The 24,675-nt window shown below is 42.0% G+C and overlaps 1 protein-coding gene across 1 annotated transcript; it reads right to left on the bottom strand.

Moving 5' to 3' along the window:
- Positions 1–1,132: 1,132 nt before the first annotated feature.
- Positions 1,133–19,788, bottom strand: LOC306923914 (putative polypeptide N-acetylgalactosaminyltransferase 8; the record flags this gene model as incomplete). The annotated part of the gene is made up of 10 exons (XM_079502260.1): positions 1,133–1,252; positions 1,824–1,994; positions 2,244–2,336; positions 4,047–4,184; positions 5,960–6,145; positions 7,382–7,496; positions 10,679–10,876; positions 14,974–15,160; positions 18,567–18,733; positions 19,511–19,788. The coding sequence occupies 10 exons, from the start codon at positions 19,786–19,788 to the stop codon at positions 1,133–1,135; spliced, it is 1,653 nt and encodes a 550-aa protein (XP_079358386.1).
- Between the last annotated feature and the right edge of the window lie 4,887 nt (positions 19,789–24,675).

Genomic DNA, 24,675 nt, shown 5'->3' with positions numbered 1-24,675 from the left:
TTATACTTTCATGACAGAAACTTCTAATGCACAAAATAGATACCGGTATGAATCTATTTTTGTGTGTGTGTGTGTAATCCAATACATTCTGTTAAAATGATAAAATGACAATGATATTCATAGTTGAACAAAATGTATGTTTTCAGACTGTCAGGTTTGTTAGGAAACACCCATCATCAGTTTTGTGTTGCATACCATTGACAGGCCTCTTAGATTTATAGGGAAGCCAGTTTACATCAGAAAAGCTGGTTTCTGGAGCTTGGACAGTAACATTATTAGGAGACAGGAAGAATGTTGGAGTCTATTCATTTCCAATGGGAGAGTGAACATGAACACAGCTTATGAACCATTCCTTAACTCCATGGTCACTGAACTAAATACTGGACCCAATCATCAAAAGGCACTCAATATTTACAAAATATTCATACTAAAATGGCTTCTTTTAGCGAGACAAATCAGGAGTAAATCTACTTTGTTATCGACATTTCTTTATCCCAGCAACAAACTCGCAAGATTTGAGAGGAGTCCGGAAGAGTCTCTCTGTCCATATGCAATTTGACGGACAACACATAGGGGGCTCTGGCCCCATATTTAACATTGACACTGCTAGAGCCCTAAAAGTCTTCTCTTATGGGGGTCCCTGGCATGTCTTTTCAAATAGGGGTCTGTGGGCTACTTAGTGTCAATTTAGCTCTATCATGCCAGTTTCATGGTTGGTTAGTATCATGTCACATGATACAGTTATACATGATCTATGCAAAGACTGTCAGACAATGGCTTTACAAAATCCAAGATTCACTTTATTTGCCCATACAGACAATAATGTCATGTCCTTCAGAATATACAAATGCCAAAAATATGATTTTCCTGTTTTAAGTGTGAACGGATGTGTTTTTGAAACATTGAAACGTCTCACACACACACACACACACACACACACACACACACACACACACACACACACACACACACACACACACACACACACACACACACACACACACACACACACACACACACACACACACACACACACACACACACACACTGTCTGTCTGTCTGTCTGTCTGTCTGTCTGTCTGTCTGTCTGTCTGTCTGTCTGTCTGTCTGTCTGTCTGTCTGTCTTCATCTCCTAGAAAGGTTTGATAATATTTTGGATTTCCCATCTCTGGCTGGTACATTCATGGACCACCAGTTGTCTGTCTGTGATCTCCAAACATCTTTTGGTCTTTTTGTTCTTAATTTCTTTACCCTGAAAAGAGAGAACCAGAAAAGCAACGGTTGAAGTGTGTCTCTCCTGAGTAGTAATTACATACCAGGAAAGTACATCGTAATGAAATACAGTATATTTCCTAGGAAGCTATTGATATGGTATTCATTGTAAGCCCATCCAATTATGTAAATTGCTTAGTAGTTCACGGGAACCTACTAGGAAAGTAGATGGTTGTAAAATATAGTTATTATAGGAAAATATTCTATATCCGCAGAAATGGATATAATACAAACCCATTAAAATGTAGGGAACTAGAGGGTATGCTGTTGTTACAAAAGTGCACATAAGTAATGCATAGCATAGTGAGTACTAGTAAGGAAATGAAAACCTACATGAGTATATGTTATATGTGGTAAACCTGGAAAAGTTTACTGGAATAGTTCTGGTTGGCATTAAACCACACGCCATATACTTAATCATACTTAATCAACATGAAATCCCCACAAAATATGGGGAAGATATTTTGGATTTTTAACTATAATAACACACTCAAAATAGAGACTCCGGTTGAAAGCCGTTAACACTGTGTTGTTGGTAAATAGCACAGTACCTGAGTGAAATCCCAGAAACGGCTCATGCCCTTCTCCGTAGCTTGTTTACATTCGTACAAGCCGGGGATGGGATTTGCTTCGCCCATATCAACCAGACACCTGTTCTCATTGTACTTGTGGGACTTGATGCCGCCAATGTATAGCTCACCACTCCCACGGTAATAAGTGGACTGAAGTAAAGAAAAAAAAACATCAGAAGATTTGCCAATAGAAACAGGTACACAAGGTTTATCTACAGCCTGATACTTGTTTAGTTGTTGGGGGGTCCAATGCCCACGGCGAAAATCTTTTGGGGTGTTCTCACAATTAGATGCAGACAATAGTCTAATCTATAAGGTCACACAGCAACCTGTAGATCTGTTATTTTTGGTTTCCAAAATTTTCAGGAGGCCACAATTCCATGTGTAGATGATACTCACCTGAGAGTTATAGTAATGGCAGCCGTATGCAATGGGTGTATGCCCTGGCACAGGCCCTTGATCGATGCACATGCTGGCATTCATGTTCTTCATCTTTGTTTTCCACAAATCAAGAACAGAAAGAGACACATGTATTAGTGTGTACAGTATGTACACTATGAGCTGTACAACACAGGCCCATAGCTTGTTTATTTAATTGGCCAGGCTCATTAAATAAACTGAGACAGGGAATATCAGTGCCACTTCCTTACATTATTTAATTGTGGCCCTAATGCGCCTGTCAAAAACTATTACATTATCACAAACAGCATTATTTTTGTTTACTTTTATATTATTAATTCTGCATTAAAAATGTACATCTTATAAATCTTCAAAAATCTACATTTTATAAAAAACACTGATTTAAAAAAATCTATAGGCCTGTTTTATAAAATCAGTGTTTTATAGTATATATTTGTGATTTTATAAAAACCTATAATAGTTTGATTTTCTTTTATACAATACTATTATTACATACTTTTGTAAAATTCAACATCTAAACACAAGCCAAAGCCTTAGACACAATAATCTTATCTATCCTCGATCTTTTTAAGAAACTCAGGCTTGACCACTTACTGTAGGCCTAAAAAACAAAATTCCTGCCATTCCTGCCAAACGCTACAAATGCTTTCAAGCATCACCCTTTAATCCTATTCATTTTATCATCCAGCTAGTACTAGTAACCCCATCATTAAATGTATGTCAAATAATGCTAACACCTTTAGCTTTTTCTTTACCATGCACGCTCCCGACTATTTAACACATTTTTAATCCCAGCTCACGTAGCTTACTCTCACTCTCTTACTTTCAATCACTCAAAGCATAACACTGAAGATGTTAAGATGGACCCTAAAAAGTCCAGAGTGCATAACAGCTTGGTCCTGACTTTATTATCTGCCTTAGACAAATGTATACCTGCAAGTATCTGCACCCCGTGAGAATGCCTCTAAAATCCTGCCCTGAAACGAGGAGCAGATAACATTCACACCCACTGTAGCCCAAGTGCTTAGCCACAACCCCAAGGGAGTTCAGCAGTAATACATCTTAGGCAATATTAAAGTGTTAACTTGACCTAGCTACAGCTATAGAGGGCCGGTAAAACTTGTGCCAGCCACCGCGGTCATACGAGTGTTAGCCCAAGTGGATAATCAACGGCGGAAAGTGTGGTTAATTCGCACTTAAGATTTGATTGATGAAAAAGTCATGTGAGTATACTATCAACTTGTGGTCCGCACAAGTGGTTATACAGAATATAATTCTGTAACCGAGACAGAAATGAGACGGAAGAGTTGCATCTTCTCCATTAACAGATACAATCGGGAACACGGTTAGTGAATGCCCAGTATGGTGTGCATTAAGTATTATACAACAGGTCATTTTGAGGAAGCAATCTGATTGGTTGAAACAGCTTTCTAGCCGTGCTTAAACCACGATAATGGCACGGCTAATCAAAACAAAGAATTCAGCCGTGCTTTTCTCTCAGAGCGCAGCAGACTCGGTGGTCATAGTGGCTATACATCTGTCATTGAAAAAACATTATTTTTCGGCGATTATCTTAGTTTTAAGGGTAACTGTTGTATAATTGCAATATTACACTCGAGGGTGTTTCGTCATTCATGCACTTCTGCGATACCTTTCGGAACACGCACTGCGGGCGAATTCCTATGACACCGCAGGTGTGCATTAATGACGATACAAAACACCCTCTCGTCTCTCGTGTAATATTGCTTAATTTAGCGCCACCCACCGCCACCGTAAACGTACTCCACCATAAGCCAGAAGATCGTCCAAGGGATCCAGTTGTGGATATACGTTCTCCAGGTACCACTTGAAAGGCTTACATTTCAGCTTCTCTCTGAGCTTCTTCCTCTCTGACACGTCTCCAATATCTATCCCATGGTCCTTGATTGGGGGGGAGACTTGCAGAATTAGTTTTACGGTATACTGTGTGATAGTGGTTCTCAAAGTGAGGTCCTTGAGGGTCACCTGTAATTGTACCTTGTACAATCTCAGAAATAGCTAATTGTATCAAACTAGGTTTGTGTGCCTTCCGTGCTCACATCTAGCTTAAACCAAAAGCTCACACCACACATCATCATGACGTCACAAGGACAACACAAGAGACGGTCACGGCCACACAGCCAACTCAAGGTACGGCCACGGAGCCGACTTGGGGACCAACACAGCTCCTCCAAGGAAAACAAACAAATGAACGGAGCTGAACGTGAATCCCCCCCACCGCCCACCCCTTTTTTTCCCTCACTGTATATGTTTATTTTCCCTTTTTACCTCCTTTATGATGAATTCCTGTTCTGTCCTTTGTCTATATAGAAGTGTCTATTTGTACGTCTCTAAATGTTTTTGATGAATTGAACATCGTGGACCCTATTGGAAACAAGTGTAATGCTTAATTGGGTCGTCCACTCACAGTTAACAGCCTTTGTATTGAGTTTGTGCTTGAAATGTACTGTAATTCTGCAAACTGTTACATACATTTTTCAATCAATCAATCAATCAAACGTAACATGTCGATTTGCTCAGACACATTCTCCATTCGTTGTCAATGGGAATTTAACAAAATTACCGATTTGCTTATGACATAAATTCTCCATTCATTGTCAATGGGAATTTAATCCTTGTGTAGGAAGGAAATAGCCGATTTGCTCGTCTACATATAGACGTAAATTCTCCATTCATTGTCAATCTCATTTAATGTTTGTGTTAGGACAAAATTGCCGATTTGCTCATCTACATATGACGTAAATTCTCCATTCATTGTCAATGGCATTTAATGGTTGTGTTAAGACAAAATAGCCAATTTGCTCAGACACATAATCGTAAATCATGTAAAAAATTACGTCTCCATTCATTGTCAATGGCATTTAATGTTAGGACAATGATCTACACTAGCTGAATATAGGAGGGGCTAGCGCCCCTCAAAAAGAAAATAATTATATATTTTAAAAACTCTGCATCATGCACCTGTAACCCAGCATGCCTTGCACTGCGTAGACGCGCGCGTCACGTGATCGGCCGTAGACCAAAAAGGAAACAAAGGAGTGGAGTTCCTGTTTGTGTGCCGTTTTTAAAGGCTGTTTTCTCGGAATGTAGGCAGCATCCACGGTGATTGAAGAGAGCGCGGATGGGATTATTTTCCAAAATTAAAGTAAATAAAAGAATACAAGCACATTGAAAATGGTGAAAGGAGTCTATGTTGGTGCCAGAGGACAGATCAATGTCGCGCAAGGGGCGTTGAGGCGCGCGGAGCACCGTCGCGTGTGGAGTTAGAACAGGAACAAAGAGGGGAAGCCAGTGACGTATGAGGAGCAGGCAGTTTCGCCTACGTCATGGTCTATGACTTTTGTGGGCGTGGACTTCTAGGAAAGTATAGATGGGGTTTTGATTAATTGATTTATTGATTGAAAGATTTATTAACAGATTGGAGAATTACAGTACATTTCAAGCACAACTCAATACAAAACTGTTAACTGTGGACGACACCATAAAGCATTACACTTGTTTACAATAGGGTCCACCATGTTCAATTCATCATAACATTTAGAGACGTACAAATATACACTTCTATATAGCCAAAAAACAGGGTTGCGTGGACTAAAGAACATCAACCTGGGGGTCTTTGAAAGGTTAGGAGAATAGGGACCACTGTCCTACATTACCTCAAAGGGCACGTTCCAGGCCAAATTGACGTTGTGTTTGTATTCGTCCATCCACACCTCTGCTACCCTCAGGGCATTCCTCCTCATGGCCTTACTGTAGTCTTGCATATAGGGCTTGTGGGCCCTCTCAATGTGGGCTATCTTGGAACATGGAACGACCTCCACACTCCCTCCACACGTCCACACCTGTAAATGGGTGTTAAACATATAATTCAGCAGAATGAGTTCAGTTCAGTTCAGTTTAACATATTATGTAAAGTAAATGTTACCATTTGTACTACTTAACCAGAGCCAAACCAAACCTCCTCTCACAAAACGTTGTAGTTATATAATTTTAATTTATAATAAGAAAGGAGACTATGTCTAACAGCTATGAATACAATTATGTGTATTTAGATCCTAACTATATAAAGCAATTACTAGGATTGTGTATGTGCTTGTGACCTTTGTGAAAACATTATTACGTATTGTTGAGTATTATTTAAAACCTCAGATTTGGAGAAGGTCTACTTCCCAAATTTTGAGAGGAGCTTCTACAGTCCTGTCTCACTCCCCTGTCTGACTGGGTAAGATGGAAAGAGTAAAATTCCATAAAAACAGAGGCCCTTGGAATGCTGATGATTCAATGACAGGTGTAAAAAAAAAAAAGGGGAAAAGAAAAAGAAAAGAAAAGAAGGATAACTAGAAAAAGTGCCCTTCTGGGCACAGGTATCCACCAGGAGGATAGGAGTGTGTGTGATGTTTGGCAAAATGTTTAGGTAAAATAAACATGTTTTTTTGTTTGTTTTGTTGAGGAAATGCAGAGCCAGATCACTCATAGAATCTCTGAGGATAGAATTGTGGATGAGCAGGACATGTGCAGCATTTTGTACAAATCGTCTTGATCACATGAATGAATGTGCGTTTATAATTTCATGGAAATTGGACACTGTTTGTGATTTGTGGCATTTTGTTCGAAACGGACCAATCATGTGAGCTTTGGAAGCCAATCTTAGCCAATCAGGATGGAAGATGGGAAATTGTGCAGATCTGTGTTGATCACATGACATCACACATACCGAATTGTGTGATGTATGGATACAATCTGTACAAGTTATCTACAGAAATGTGTTTTGCCTAAATCGGCCTCATGGTGGCGCTATAACAGGCCGTTGAGGAATATTTGGGGCAGAGGTTCGTCGTTGGCATCCAGGGAGTGTGTGTGCACAGTTTGGCATGGATCGGGCCAACGGTGGCGGAGATTAGCTGATAACGGACGGACAGAAGGACGGAAGGAAGGACACACACACACACACACACGGACGGAGTGCAAAACATACCATGCCTTCGGCCTGGTGGAGACAAATAACCAAATGTAAGCATCTAGATTAACACAGAAACAAGCCCAAATTCTCATGTGCTGTATTGTTGTGGTTGACTCACTCGGATTCCTAGCTCAACGTTTTCCCCACCATATACTTGCATTCCTTCATCAAGGACCCCGATTTCTCCTAGAAACTTCCTGTCTGCAGCTAGGATCCCCATGACCGAAGGACTCCTGGAGAAAGAGATGTTATCGTTGCTGTCGGGCAGAAAACTCTTATCTCCATGTTTTAAACGAAGCAAAGCAACACACTTTGAGCTTGTCGATCTGCTACTTTTGCTATTTTTGAATTTGAACAGTTTTTGACATATGAGGTTTAACAGAGACATTATGGTATGTTAATGTTGGCTGACATGTCAACCAAAACATTTAATACAGAAGAAAGAGAGATCATAATTCTTAACTTATTCGCTGTCGTACGATGGCATTGCGTGCTGAAGGTAGCCAGCCGAACTACAAGCTGTGTGAGCTTGCTCGATATTGTCGCCGAGCGACGCCATTTTACGACAAAGTATAAAACAGGCTTCAGTGTCAGAGTGATGGTGCGTTCCTGTGAGAGGGTCAAGGAGAAGGGTTCTCTATGTTTCTTTTTTTTTTCTTTTTTTTTTCCCCTATGCTGGATAAATGTGATACCACTAATGATGATAATCCTGGCGCAAATGCATTGTGTGTGTGTGTGTGTGTGTGTGTGTGTGTGTGTGTGTGTGTGTGTGTGTGTGTGTGTGTGTGTGTGTGAGTGGACGACCCAATAAAGCATTACACTTGTTTACAAGAGGGTCCACCGTGTTCAAATCATCAAAACATTTAGAGACGTACAAATAGACACTTCTATATAGCCAAAGAACAGAACAGGAATTCATCATAAAGGAGGTAAAAAAGGGAAAAGAAACATATACAGTGAGGGGAAAAAGGGGTATTGATGAATGATGAATGTGATGATGATAATGTCCGCCTTCTCCCTGTTGGTTAACGAGCGGCGGATGCGTGTGCCGCTCAGGGGCGGGCCTAGGTGCCTTGAAATGGACACCCTCAGTCTGCAGGAAGGGAGTGAAGAGAGAGGTTGTGTACAGAGGGCTCCGGTGAGAGCGCCTTACGAGAGAGGACTGTGCCAGTGCGACAGGGGTTCGATCCACGGTTCCCACGCCAGAAATCGAGTCAGGAACCGTGACAGCTCGAGCGTGACCGTGCAGTGAAATTAGTGAGTGAAACAAAGTATAGATATTGAAATAGCGAGTCATTCTGGGATCGACATCGCTGGAGGAGATCCGGAGAACGAGCCAAGAGATGCGACGACTGACGGAACGAGCCGACCTATCAGCGCAGCAACGAGAAGAAGTCCAGATGATGTTGGGCAGATGGAAGAGCGTGTTCGCCACCCATGACGAGGATTTCGGGCAGACCGACCCAGTGCAACATCAGATTCCGACGGGGGACGCCGCTCCGATCCGTGAGAGACATCGACCCTTGCCGCCCTCCATGTACAAGGAAATGAAGAACCTATTGAGTGACATGCTGCAGAAAGGAGTCATCGCTGAGAGCCGCAGTCCGTGGGCCGCACCGATCGTCTTGGTGAAGAAAAAAGATGGCAGTTGGAGATTCTGCGTTGACTACCGTAAACTGAATGCGGTGACGCACAAGGACGCTTTCCCCTTGCCCCGCATTGAAGAGACGCTGACGAGCCTGACCCAAGCCCAGTGGTTCTCGACGTTGGATCTAGCCAGTGGATATTGGCAGGTGGGGATGGACCTCCACGATCAAGAGAAGACAGCCTTTACGACCCCGCTGGGGTTATATGAGTTCACCAGGATGCCGTTCAGACTCTGTAATGCGCCCACCACGTTTCAGAGACTCATGCAGCAGTGCCTAAGTGGTCAGGTAGCAGAATATTTATTAGTTTATCTTGATGATATCATCCTGTATTCCCCTGACTTTCGTTCTCATCTACAGCACCTCGACCAGGTTTTCCACCACCTGTGGAAACACAGACTGAAACTGCGCCTCGACAAATGCACGCTTCTGCAGAGTGAGGTAAAATTATTGGGCCATGTCGTAGACAGACAGGGTGTCCGACCAGATCCTGACAAAGTGGCAGCCGTTACGCAGTGGCCAGTGCCAACAACCGTGCGTGAAGTACGTGCCTTCCTAGGATTAGCTGGATATTATAGGAGATTCGTGCCATCCTTTGCCGCCATAGCCAGACCATTAAATAACCTGCTAATTGGCGTTCCAAATGATGTGAAATCGCATCAGTGTCCCATCAAATGGACTTCGGAGTGTCAGAACTCCTTCCACGCGTTAAAATCAGCTCTCACCGAGGCCCCCATACTGGCGTATGCCGACTATGAACAGCCTTTCAGGCTGTACACTGACCAAGTGGTCGCGGCCTTGGTGCCGTTCTAGCCCAGGTCCAGGAGAGGCATGAAAGACTTATCGCCTATGCCAGTCGGAGTTTACATCCCACAGAACAGAATGACGCGAATTACAGCTCGTTCAAGCTGGAGCTTTTGGCCCTGAAATGGGCCAAAAGACTATTTGACCGGCGCTAATTTACTATACACACCGACAATAACCCTGTAGCGCATCTCCAGACCGCGCGCTTGGGTGCCGTAGAACAGCGCTGGGCTGCCCAACTAGCCTCTTTCACTTTTGACATTAAATATCGCCCAGGCAAAAGTAATGCAAACGCGGATGCGCTATCCAGATTCCCTGTAGTTTCGAGTGATGTGGGGGCTATAGAACTCGCGCCGGAGAGGGCAGGAACCGTAAGTGAGTGGCAAGAGGCGCAAGAAAATGATGCGGATATCCAAACACTAAAGTAGCGCGTCTTGAAGAGACAATATCCCGCGGCCGAGGAGAGGAAGAGTTGGTCTCGAGAAGCACAGCAAATGCTACGACAGTGAACGTGACTACGAGTAAAAGGACATGTACTGTATCGTAGTGTGACTGATTCCAGATAGATCGTGTGCCCGAAGGCAAGACGAGAGGAGGCATGGAAGGGGATCCACCTGTCGACAGCCCATGCGGGACCAGAGAGGACACTGACCCAGCTGCGCCGACGATTCTACTGGCCTGGCATGGAGGGGGAGGTACGTTTGTTTCATCTGGGTTGTGTCTCCTGCAGCTTACAACACAAACGAGTAGAGCCTCGGGCCCCGTTACAACCGGTTGAAGTGTCTTACCCCCTAGAGGTAGTTGCCATTGGTTTCCTCACCTTGGTGCCTTAACCCTGTATTATACTTTGTTGTACAATAGTGGCCTACACAAATTGCTATCATTAATCGTAATCGAGGCAAAACCTTGAAGTAATAGTGATATTGATTTGAAGTCATATACGTCCAGCCCTAACTTCAACTTACTTGCCAGGCATTGAGGGATCGTTGAGCTTGTTCCACTCAAGCCTAAAGCGCCCGTACATGCACCACAAGGCCCAGTCAAAGGCTTGGGCATTGGCAGGGTAATTCACCACAGCCAGGTCATCGAAGTTGACCCTGTCAAACACTGGAGAGACCACCACCGTTCTGTCCAGTTTGATCTGTGTCAGCAGAGGCTCCGCCCTAGAGTAAACAGAAAGCAAACCCCAATATACTTAGGAAGCAAAAGAAAGGATCAGTTGTGTAACTAAGTAAGTAATAGAAACCCCATTCAAACCTATTTAGGTTCATCTTACGGTGGACATGTTTGCCTGAAAATGAATCTTTGAAATGTTTCATAGTTTTAGAAATATAGTGCTTTCAAATTTGAGAAATGTACAATGGGGCTCAATGGCAGATATTGGCAAGTAAAGATTTGAGTGGGGTTTGAACCCACAACCTCCAGATCATGTAACCAGTGTGATAAGTCACTGAGCTACTTGCTACCTGCCACAACACAGTTTGCCTTTCCCTTTGAGTAACAACACTTGTACAAAAATAAAATAAAAAAATAAAATAACAGGAGATTTGTCTATTGTTTCTTGTGCTGTTGTTTATCTCTAGAGGTTTGAATGCTTATGAACCACAATGGAAACAAGTCTCTGGCTCTTCTATCATTATCTTTTTTGCTTTTTGTACACAGCAAGCACAGTGGCTCACTGGGTACAGAGCCTGCCTGGGAATCAGGAGGCCTCAGGTTCAAGTACTGGCTCTGACATAGTGCCCCAAAATCATGATGAAAATGACATACTATAGTATGCTGTCTGGAACTATAGTAGGCCTATTTCGTGATTTTCATCTTTTTTTTTCAAATCCTCCAAAATCACGAAAAACGACATGCTGTAGTATGCCGTCCGAAACCAAATATGATAAATGTTTCATGGGGCTCAATGGCAGATATTGGCACATAAAAAAAAATCACTTTCACACTTTCACTTTCACCTTTTATGGCAAATCACTTTCACCTAGAAACTCCATTCACACTTTTTGTAATTCAACTTACACTGGAGACATGCTGGAAGTTGGAACCTTTTACTTTGAAATGTTTTGTAGTTTTTGAGTTATTTAACTTATACGCCCAATGCATTCTCAATGGCACCTAGAAACCCCATTCAAACCTATTTAGCTTCATCTTATGGCGGACATGTTTGCCTGAAAAGGAATCTTTGAAATGTTTCATAGTTTTAGAAATATAGTGCTTTCAAATTTGAGAGATTTACAATGGGGCTCAATGGCAGATATTGGCACGTCAAAAAAGCACTTTTACCTAGAAACTCCATTCACACTTTTTATAATTCAGCTTACTGTGGAGACACATGCTGGAACTTTTTACTTTTAAATGTTTTGTAGTTTCTGAGTTATTTAACTTAAACGCCCAATGCATTCTCAATGGCAATAGCACAAACATTGGCATGCTAATACTTGCACCTAGAAACCCCATTCAAACCTATTTAGGTTCATCTTGCCTAGAAAGGAATCTTTTCATAGTTTTAGAATTATAGTGCTTTCAAATTTGAGAAATGTACAATGGGGCTCAATGGCAGATATTGGCAAGTAAAGATTTGAGTGGGGTTTGAACCCAGAACTTCCAGATCATGCAAACAGTGTGCTAAGTCACTGATCTACTTGCTACCTGCCACAACACAGTTTGCCTTTCCCTTTGAGTAACAACACTTGTCTCTGGCTCTTCTGTCATTATCTTTTTTGCTTTTTGTACACAGCAAGCACAGTGGCTCACTGGGTACAGAGCTTGCCTGGGAATCAGGAGGCCACAGGTTCAAGTCAAGACGAAAAAGCGTGATGGAAAAGTGTGACGAAAAAGCGTGACGGAAAAGCGTTCTTTAACTTAAACGCCCAATGCATTCTCAATGGCAATAGCACAAACTTTGGCATGCTACTAGTCCTACATACTTACACCTACGTAAGTAAGTAACTAAGTATAAGTAAGTAAGGCCATATTTAGACTGCAGTCACATTCAGTCAAATCTGATTCAAATCTGATTTATTTCTCAAATCTGATCTTTTGGTCTGACCATTCACACTGCCGTTTTCAAGTGACCAGATCTGTGCCACATCCAGATTGGAATCTGATTTGTTTAAATTAAGTCTAAATGCAGACAGGTCACATACAAGTCACATGGAATCTGATTTAGAACAGGTTGTTGCATTCAGACTGAGACAGATCGCCTCAAATCAGATTTGAAACCACCTCTGAATGTGGCTCAAGTCACATTGGACATCTTAATCCATTCACCTGAAAAAGTCACTAGAGGCACGTCCAAAGAAGCCTAGTGTCTAAAGCTGTGTTCGAAAAGCTAAATCTGGGAAAATATGTAGGCTATCCATGCTCAAGTGACTTGGAATTGTTTTGTCAAGTGTTTCAGTTAGGCCTACAAAATGCTTAATTTAATGTCCATCCTAATAAATGTATATGGAAAATGAGACTAATTGTTATTGCTTTTATAATTAATTACTATATAGAGGGTATGCACGTAACATCATCATCATACCCGGAAGTTATGCAGGAACGCCTACTGAGTGGCAAAAAACTATTTTCTGGACTTGACAGCCCGTACATCCAAACAGAAAAGTCTTATCTGATTGTATTAAACAATGTTAAACAAGGTTAAACTCACTTTGCCACTCGATTTGCCACTACCGAAACACTCGTTGTTTAGTCAAAAAAAAAAAATAGTGAGTTATCAACCAATATTTTCAGATCATTATTGGTTAGGTGCTGTAATGCTGTAAAATCTATATAATCAACTTTATACCTGTTACAAAGAAATAGCATTTAGATTTTGATTAATTTTAATAATTCAACATAAAAGATGATAAAGATCTGTTAAAATATTAATTTTAATGGATATAATTATGGAAACCACGTTTCACTAATTTGTTTTTACAAATGGTCTACTGGGGGGAATGGAAAAAAGATGAATAGATTAAAAATAAGTATCTTTATTCTAAGGTAAATGGTAAATAAATGGTAAATGGTGCATTTATATAGCGCCTTTATCCAAGGCGCTTTACATAGATTGTGCATTACATTCACCCATTCACACACACATTCATACACCGATTGCGGCGGAAGCCATGCAAGGTACCAACCAGCACATCGGGAGCAATTTGGGGTTCAGTGTCTTGCCCAAGGACACTTCGACATGTAGCCAGGAGGAGCTGGGATTCGAACCGCCGACCCATGGATCATTGGACGACCTGCTCTACCTCTTGAGCCACAGTCGCCCCTTGGGTAAGGTAAATGTAATCCTATGTTTCGGTAGTGAAATTCTTTGGGAGAGTAAAGATATATGAAAAATATATGAAAATACAATATGATAATTGACTGTACCTTTACTAAATATATACTCTGAATTTGAACCAATTTGGTAGAATGGCTCTACTATGAAAACCTGCAAAACCTGTCAGTCAACACACATGTCAGTTTGTCCGTCACACCTCGTGATACGCTCCACCGACCTCGCCCTCAGGGCGTCTTACTGGTATTCCATTTTGGTAACTTAAGGTCACCTTTATAATGCATTATAAGCTAATTTATAATGCATTATAATGTGCTTATAAGGCATTATAACACTCGTTATAAATGTTTGTAATCATGTATAACAACTTATAACCATGTATAACATATTATGAGTGCTGGTCATAATGAATTATTATGCTCAGCACTTCTCACATCAATAATATGCTATAGCATATAAAGTTTTGTCACTTTACTTAATGGTCACAAAGTCATGCTATAGGGTATTATAAAATGATACAACTGCTAATAACCATTAAAGAATGTTGCCACTTTACTTAAAGGTCTCAAAGTCATGCTATAGGGTATTATAAAATGATACAACTGCTAATAACCATTAAAGAATGTTGCCACTTTACTTAAAGGTCTCAAAGTCCTGCTATAACATATTATTGATGTTTATAAGACATTATTCCATTTAATAAACACATTGGTTATAATGCATTATGATACAGACATTACAGCACTTCTCTATGTGCCTTTATAACCACCTAAGTTATAATAGTTATAATGTGCTCTTCACTGAGCATAATAATGTATTATGACCAGCACTTATAATATGTTGTTATACATGAGTATAAACATTTATAACGAGTGCTATAATGCCTTATAAGCACATTATAATGCATTATAAATGCGCTATAATGCATTATAATGACGACCTTAATATAAAGTGTTACCAGATCGGTATCAGGTTACCTACCACATCTCATGGACTTCGATGTGAGCATCCAGGAGAGCCACCACGTCAGCAGTAGCAGCCCTCCATCCAGAGATCCTGGACGAGGCCAACCCCAGCTGCTCACCATGCCTCACTCTCCCAATACGAAGCCCTGGGTTCTGTTCCTGAATGGACTTAACGTATATGTCAAGGTCCCCCTTAAGGTCCTCTGATTTTAGAAGGAAAAACAGAGAGGGAGATTATGAATGGGAATTCAACATGGATTTGGAACATAATAGGCCTACCGGTAGTTGCTGTTTATCATCCCTGCTAACTTTCATTATTGAATATTAAACACCTAAGTGAATAAGCTGATTATCTAAATTATAGTTACATGTAGATTCAGAAGCTGTATGGGAAAGGACAGTATACTCTGCAGCAGTTATGTGGAATGGGTTACCTGCAAGCCAATAACTTAAGTCCTCCATGAAGAGCTGGCTGAATAGACGCTGCATGAACCTAACCATCAAGTTGACTTTTTTATATTTTGTTGATATTTATGATTGATTTTATTTTTCTGTATGTCTCTGCCCCTTTCAGACTTAACCATCTGCCTTCTCCCTCTCACTAACCACTGCTAAAACCTCTTTCTACCACACCAAAATCCAATCCTGTACTTCTAATCCAAGGAAGCTCTTCTCCACTTTCTCCTCCCTCCTTAAGCCCCCTCCCCCCACCCAACCTTCATCCCTCACTGCTGATGTTTTTGTCAACTACTTCGAGAAGAAGGTTGACGATATCAGCAGCTCCTTCCCCCCCCTCCCCCATAAAGTGGCATCTGACTCAACCAACACTAACCCCAACACACCATGCATGTCCTCCTTCTCTCCTCTTTCCCCAGACGAGGTCCTACAACTAGTGACTTCCACTAGACCTACCACCTGTCCTCTCGACCCTGTCCCGTCTCCAATCTTCCAGACCATCGCACCTGATCTGCTCCCCTTCATCACCTCCATCATCAACACCTCAGTAACCTCAGGCTGCGTCCCATCTGCCCTCAAGTCAGCCAGAGTAACACCACTCCTCAAGAAACCAACCCTTGACCCCTCAGATGTCAAGAACTACAGACCGGTATCACTCCTTTCATTTCTATCAAAAAGCATTGAACGTGTTGTCTCCAACCAGCTCTCTCTCCATCTCTCACATAACAACCTGCTAGATCCCAACCAGTCCGGATTCAAAAAGGCCCACTCCACAGAAACTGCCCTGCTGGCAGTCACAGAAGCACTACATGCTGCCCAGGCTGCTTCCCACTCTGCAGTCCTGATTCTCCTAGACCTATCAGCAGCATTTGACACAGTGAACCACCAGCTGCTCCTAGACACCCTAGCGGATCTAGGCATCGGCGGGACGGCACTAAAGTGGTTCTCCTCTTACCTCACCGACCGGACCTACCAGGTCTCCTGGAAAGGTCTGTTATCATCCCCCCGAACCCTCCAAACTGGGGTCCCACAGGGATCTGTACTTGGTCCCCTCCTTTTCTCACTGTACACTAAATCCCTTGGCACTATCATCTCTGCTCACAATATATCCTATCACTGTTATGCCGATGACACACAACTGTTTCTATCCTTCCCCCCCTCTGCCACCCAGGTGGAAGAGCGCATCACTACTTGCCTGGCTGACATCTCACAGTGGATGTCCTCCAACCACCTCAAGCTGAACCCAGACAAGACTGAGCTTCTCTTCTTCCCAGCTAAGTCCTGCCCGATGCGGGAGCTAACTATTTCCGTAGACAACGCCCTGGTAACGTCTGTCCCAACAGCCAGGAACCTTGGTGTTGTCCTGGACAGTCAGCTCTCGTTCAAAACTCACATCACAGCTGTCACTCGATCCTGTAGGTTCACACTCTATAACATACGACGAATTAGACCGTTCCTCACCCAGGAATCATCCCAGCTCCTAATCCAGACAACAGTCCTGTCAAAACTTGACTATTGTAACTCTCTCCTTACTGGCCTACCGGCATGTGCACTGAAGCCTCTCCAACTGATCCAAAATGCCGCAGCTCGCTTGGTCTTCAACCAGCCAAAATTCTCACATGTCTCCCCCCTGCTCCGCTCCCTGCACTGGCTCCCGGTCGCTGCCCGCACAGAATACAAAACTCTGATGTTGGCATTTAAAGCAACCAAAGGTATGGCTCCCCCATATCTTGCCAGCATGATTGAACCCTACAAACCCTCCCGCGCACTCAGATCAGCCAACGCAGGGAAGCTGGAAGTACCCTCACTAAAAACGCCGGGACAACGCTCCACACGTCCCAAACTCTTCTCCCTTCTGGCCCCAAAACTGTGGAATGCACTTCCCGTTGCAATCAGAACTGCAGCATCACTCCCGATCTTCCGCCGTAGTCTGAAAACCCACCTTTTCAGACTCCATCATGGCCCATAGCACTTACCCTACCCCCCTTCTTAGACTTATATAGCATTTGAAACAGACTTATAGCATGTCATGTAGACAGCACAATAAGTGCATTGTATGTAGTCATAGCACTTCATAGTATATATGTACAGCATAGTATAGCATATATGTGTAGTTTATATGTATAGTGTCATTATATAGATATGTTCTAGTTATAGTTTATATGTATAGTGTCATTATATAGATATGTTCTAGTCACGTTCTTAGCTTACGCATGTTTCGCGATAAATGCATTTTTACATATGTGATGTATTCCCATGCTTTTTGTTCTTGCCTATTGTAAGTCGCTCTGGATTAAGAGCGTCTGCTAAATGCCTAAATTGTAAATTGTAAATTGTAACCACTCTGTATAACACATTTTGAGCTTGTAGATTGGCTATGTTCGGCGAATATAGAGCGTCACAGTCCCGCCCCCTTTCATGACGACGCCAGGCCCAGGAAATAATTCCCAATGCATTTTTCCCATAGACATTTCAAAAAGTATTTATTTAAAGACCGTATAAGTGTCGTACAAAGCCAACTCGAGTTGTGACAAACACAATATTTTGGACCAAACAAATAATTACAAAGAATAAAAACCTGCCGTTTTCTTTCTAATTCTTTGTTTGGCCCAAAACATTGTGTTTACTGTCATGATTTCTCACAACTCGAGTTGGCTTTGTACGACGCTTAAAACGTCTTTAAATAAATACTTTTTGAAATGTAGGCCTATATGAGGAAAATGAACGTGGAATCATTTCCTGGGCCCTGGTAGGGGGCGGGACTGCAACGCTCTATAGAGAGAAAACAGATGAATATAAAACTGTCGACAAAGAATAAGGGAGTGATTTGAAGATTGGGCAAAATTCATAAATGATTAATTTCCAACATTCACAGAGATCAGACACTCAAATCATAGATAGAGTTAGGTCTTTGCTATTCCGGAATGAAGTCTGTTGAGGTTGACCCAGACATTCCATGGTAGGAGAAATGGTTGAAACAGTGTTGGTGAAATGACTTAAGTGGAACAATTCCTTATGCCAAAAATGGAGGGATCGTGCGTGGTAAGGCGTCTAATGAAGTGTGTGCATGTGCATGTGTGCGTGTGTGCGTGTGTGTGTTGTTCTACTGCATTAAACATGAACCGAACACCACCCTGTTCTTATCATACCAACCATTGGAGCTGTTATCATCCACCAGAATGATTTCTCTCAGCAGGTGTTTGGGTGTTCGGTCAATGATGCTGCGAATGGCTCTCTTGATGATAGACAGGGCCTCGTCCAAGAAGATCAACACCACTGCCATACTTGGAAGGTCCTTTGGGTACTTATTTTCTTTACACCTATTCAAGTATAGAACAAAATGTATTAATCAGAAAATATTTCTGTATTTTGGAATTGTGGCAGTCTAATGTAATCTACCCAACATTTCACCTTAGATATTTTCTCTTTTTTCTTCCAGTGGTGGAAAAAGTTTTTTACTTAAGTATCAATACTGCAATGTAGAAATACTCCCTTACAAGTAAAAGTCCAGAATTCAAAATAGTACCAAGTACCAAAAGTAGAAAGTACTCATTGTGCAGAATGTCCAATTTCAACTTTGCAACTTTGGCTATTTTCAAATGGCTTGAAAAGTACAGTACTTACATACTTTCCACCACTGTTTTCTTCTATGATCACTATAGAATTGAAGCTAAATCTGTTAAACTCATTGTAATGTGGAGTGTACGCTATTTTGCCTTGGAGATATTTTAAAAAGTTTTATTTTTAGCGTCTAATAAGTTTGATTGCTATTCCTGACACATTGTGTGTTCATTCATGTTGTGTTTTCTGTCAGTTCTGATGTGTGAAGACTGACTTTAATGTGTTCCAACTTCCCACCCATTGTTCAATTGGCTCATTGGCTCATTTTCACTAACTGCGCTCCGTTGTCTCTCCATCTCATGAGGACATAAAGTCTATCTACTGCCAAAAGTGTCTTACCGCAAGTACAGGAAGTATAGGGCTACATTTTGTTGAGCTTACTGGAACTTCCTGTAGGCTACTTACAGATTCAGACACTTCTGGCAGTAGGTCTTGTCCAGTCTAAGGAGATACAATGAAAAACACCACACACTTACCTGGGGTGGAGGGTATATGGAAGAACTCGATCTAAAGGTAGGTGGTCACTGAGAAAGACATTGTAACCATATTTCATAAAAAGAGCTTGTGCTTCTTTTTGTTCATCTTCAGATAGATCATCCCCCCAGTCCTTGAACAAGTAAGAATTGGGGAACAGTTTCTTCTTCGTCTTCAGTTTCTCCTTTTGGGGCTCCTGGTCAGCGTGTTCTCCCTGTTCTGGCTTCTGGTCAAGTTGTTCTCCATGCTCTAGCTGCTTTTTCACCAGTGAGGCTTTCATTGCAGCTATGACTCTTCCATGATTCTCGCGGTCTTCTGAGAGCATTTTTTGCATGGCATCCTGTTTTTGTTCCAAGATTTTAATCAAGTTGTCTGTCAACACAAGGGAAACTAAATTAGATACATCAAGAATGAGTAGCCTAGTAGGGGATTTGCATTATGATCACTTATTCAAATCAATTTGTCAGATAATGCATTCATATCTAATCAAATATCAAATGTTTTTATTTTTTTGTAATATATTTTATGGAGGGACAGACAGTAGGCTGACAGGAAATGGGGAGAGAGATAAGGGGTAAGACATGCAGTAAGGGCCATCGGGAGTCGAACCCGCAGCACACTGCCAAACTGGATTAGTAGTAGTTGCGAACGCAGTGAGCATTTACTATGAGACCCAGCAGATCATGTCTGTCTGTGTGTGTGTGTGTCTGTCACGCTGTAACACCACCCGCCCACCACCAGAGGGCGCAGCTGTATCACACACAAACACACACACACATGCACGCACACACACACGCACGCACGCACGCACGCACGCACGCACGCACGCACGCACGCACGCACGCACGCACGCACACACACACACAAAACTTAACTTAAAAAAAACGTAACTTAAAAAAAAACGTAACTTAAAAAAAAACTTAAAAAGGAAAACGCACGCACACACAAACAAAACTTAACTTAAAAAAAACTTAACTTAAAAAAAAACTTAACTAAAAAAAACTTAAAAAGGAAAAACTTTAAAAGGAAAAACTTAAAAAAAACTTAACTTAAAGAAAAACTTAACTTAAAAAAAATCTTAAAAAACACAAAAAAGAGAACTTAAAAAAAACCTTAAATTACGTAATTTATTCTAATTGTTGTTTTTGCAATTTACGAGCTGCGTTCGCTTCCCGCGTTCGCGCGTCTTACTTGTATTAATAGTATGTCTGTCAGGAATATCTGTTCCGGACCCGGTTAGAACTAATTGAAAATAGCACTTGACATTTAAATTCACATGAAATAATTTGGGATATTGGTCAAATCTAGCTTAAATATTATCAAAGTATTCCGCTTCTGCAGCACCCCTGGACTGGCATCACAGCACCATGTAGTGTACCCATGTGATAAACCCTGCTCTACTGTACTCTACCCTGCTCTAAGACATAAACAATCATACACTAATGTTATAAGCAATTAGCAAGCATACAATTACAATTGAATAATTTGGGCAATTATTCATCCATATTAATGTATTCATGTCATACAATAGAAGATTAATAAATTATTGCTCAACTCACGGAGGTTACTGATGTTTGGCTCCAGATGTGAAAATCTTGGCTCCGAATCTGTAAATCTTGGTACCAAAGGTGCTTTGTCCTTCTCATGGTCACTTGTTTTTAATGGGTTGTATCCATTCATGAATGACATATAGCTGGCCAGTAGAATTGCTCCCAGCAACAGCAGGATAGGACGCTTACGTTTCATCCACACAACTCTCATTGTCACTCACTGTCAAAGACACTGTCCTCATCTCCTCATGAAACAAGGATCTGCAATATTATATCAATATTCAGAGAGACGCCGGTACCGACCAAGATGAACTCACTGAACAAGTTAGTCCTGCCTGCTCTGTGTGTGTGTGTGTGTGTGTGTGTGTGTGTGTGTGTGTGTGTGTGTGTGTGTGTGTGTGTGTGTGTGTGTGTGTGTGTGTGTGTGTGTGTGTGTGTGTGTGTGGACCCCACGGATGGGATACACATACAGTACAGGCTGGATGGTAACCTTTTTAACATCCGTCGCCTCCAAGCCGCTACCAAAGTCACCACCCAACACATCCTGGAGTTACAGTACGCTGACGACTGTGCTCTACTCGCTCACACACCGGAATCCCTTCAGCGTGCACTAAATGTGGTCGCCTCCATATTAGTGTGGTACGAGGCGTCAAAAAAACAGCTCCTGTAGGATTTTTGTGCTAAAATTGATTTTTTTGCAGATATTGGTTCTATAGAGTCCAAACTATGAGAAAATGATGGGGTTCAAATTTTCCAGACCCCCACCCCGTTTCTGGGGGGGTCATCTATTTGGGACCTCCCAGAACAGTATGCCAGCCAGTTAATGTCCGATTTTCATAATATTATAATTGTTTTGTATGTTTTAAAACATTCTGAGTTGATTTCTTAAACTTTTAAAGTGGTCAGAAGAATCTTTTTTGACTTTTGGTAGGGGTGTTTCCTCACCTGGGACCTCCCGGACTGACCCCTGGGCCTATCCCAGTTCTCATTACATTCCTCGCTCTGCTCCTGCTCCAGAATATTGTCAAATTAGATCATAAATGAAGCATAAAAGTATTTGTAGCTGGGCTCTGATATCAAAAAATAGTAGTAGCCAATACCAGGGGTCTTCCACACGGGGCCCATGACCCCTTGGGGGTCCTCAGAGTTACTACAGGGGCCCACCAAATCATTGTGGGATAGGAACCTTTTTTACATTACACCACTTGAACCATAGCATCCCTTTTCCAAGGAGAACTTTAGCCAACAATAGCTGATCTACAAGGTTGTAGTAGTTGTAGTGAGCTTGTAGATCAGCTATTTTCAAAGTAAGGTGCCTCAGACCCAAGTGTAGCAAATATTGCTGCTAAATAAAGATCAGCCAAGATCAGCCAGGCTGCTGCTGTCTTTCTCTTTTCTCTTCGTCTTTCTGTTGTCGGTCAGGTGACTGGGAGGGCTACTTGTCATCCTTAGAGGAACTCATCAAGTATTTATTTGCTCGTGATCTCCTTAACTATGCTCGACTGATGCCAGTCTATCTTGCCCAAATGAACGCTCTTGAACAGGATGACCCAGAAACATGGAACGCACTGAAGTCAGGTGAATTTGTGGTGGCAAAGTCAGAGATACCGTTCACTCATCTCTTCACAGATCAAGCCCTTGAGCAGGAAATCAAGAAGCTAAAGGGACATGGTGGGATGGTTGGACTCAGTAGAGATGAAGCAGCTCTTGACCGACTAGTCACTACCACACCCCATCTTTCTGGTCTAGTGAATCAGTACCTCAACAGCTTCCCAAAAGCTTCCAGGTTTCCAGGTCTTCAAGGAAAGAACATTATCAGCTCTCAGGAGAGATTGCATTGAGGTCAAGAGAAAATGCTCTCAAGCAATGTAAATTGATTGAGTTGCACTGTGGAGGCAATCCGTTCAAAGAGAACACACCATTGAAGAGTACGTATCGGAGACAAAGTCATCAAGTTGCGTGAGGAACGTCAACTGCTGGGTCGATTTCTAATCATCCAAGGCAGCCGACCAAGTTTAGTTCCTAAACTTGAGGAGACAATTGGTGAATATGAGATGTCAATAGTTCCCCGTTCTCTGTGTGCTGTTGATGGAACCCTGTATATTCCCACAGACAAAGCCAGTCTGATGCATGCAGTAGAAGATGCCAAGGCAGAGCCTCTTGAAGTTGTCCCAGAGCCTGATCTGATGCAGGAAGATCTTCCATGTATCCCACAGCCTGTCAAAGTTCTGATAGTTGATGCCATGGGTGTGCTTCAGAGCATGAAGAAGACACCAACCATGCTGAAGCTGGCAGATCTTCAGGATGCATTCAACAAACGCATGAAAACGATGATGGCTGGCTATGATGAGGGACGCATTGTCTTTGATCGGTATATGGACTTTAAAGAATAAGACTCGACAGAAGAGAGCAACTTCATCTGTAGAATACGAAATCCATCCAGAGATGAAGCTCACCATGTCCATCAAGGAACTCCTGTCTGCATCATCAACCAAGAGGAAGCTGACATGTGTGTTAGGCCAGGGACTGCTTGAGTATTTCTCAAGGGACAGCTCTTTCACGCTGGTTGTCATATATGATAACTTCATCAAGGGACGTGATTTTGAGAAGGTGCACATACATGAAGAGGCTAATACCCCGATTCCTCATCAAGGGCCTCTGTTGCTAATGGTGCTTTGCGAGACATATGTGTTTGGTCACCAGACACTGATGTTCTCCTGCTGTTACTTGACTTGGTGTCTTGTGAATGCATTGCAGCTCCAACTTCTGACATTTTCTCAAACAATAACTTGCCTTGCACTCCTCTCTGCAAATGCTATGGTGGAGACTGTGTCAACACTATTAGGGAGGACATTCAAGAGTGAGAAGTTGCAATACTGTACCTTTATTCCCTGCAGTAACACCTGTCAACCATAATGGTAGAATACTAATAAACTATCAAAGTACTTACATAAACGCAAGATATTCTAATACTATTCGAAATACTTGCAAATCACATACATGGGTGCAAGAATATGGGCAAAACTAGTCCCGGACCCCCTGTGGAAGACCCCATGTATTAGCTACTACTCATTTTTGTAATCAGTGCCCAGCTACAAAAACTTTTAATGCTTAAATTATTATCTAATTTGACATTGTTCTGGAACAGGAGCAGAGCGAGGAATGTAATGAGCACTGAGATGAGTCCGGGGGGTCACGGGTGAAGAAAGACCCCAACCAAAAGTCAGAAAATATTATTCTGGCTACTTTCAAAGTGTAAGAAATCAACTCGGAATATTTAAAAACCTATAAAACAACCCTAATATTATGAAAATCGGACATTAATTGTCTGGCGTACTATTATGGGTGGTCCCAAAATATGTAACCCCCCAAATAAGGGGTGGGGGTCGGGAAAATTTGAACCCCATCATTTTCTGACAGTTTGGTCCCTATGAAAGCCAAAAAAGCAAAAAAATCACTTTTAGAAAAAAAATCCTATGGAAATACACCTCGTACCACACTATATACAGTGCCATTGGTCTCCAGATAAACATTAAAAAAACACAAATACTCGTGCAGCATTTCACCCCCCAGCCAAACACGCCTATCTTCACCCTCGACGGGCACCCATTAGCCAT

The sequence above is a fragment of the Electrona antarctica genome (genome assembly GCF_951216825.1).
Source record: "Electrona antarctica genome assembly, chromosome: 5".
NCBI classification, from domain to species: domain Eukaryota; kingdom Metazoa; phylum Chordata; class Actinopteri; order Myctophiformes; family Myctophidae; genus Electrona; species Electrona antarctica.
This window is presented reverse-complemented; position numbering and strand designations above follow the sequence as displayed.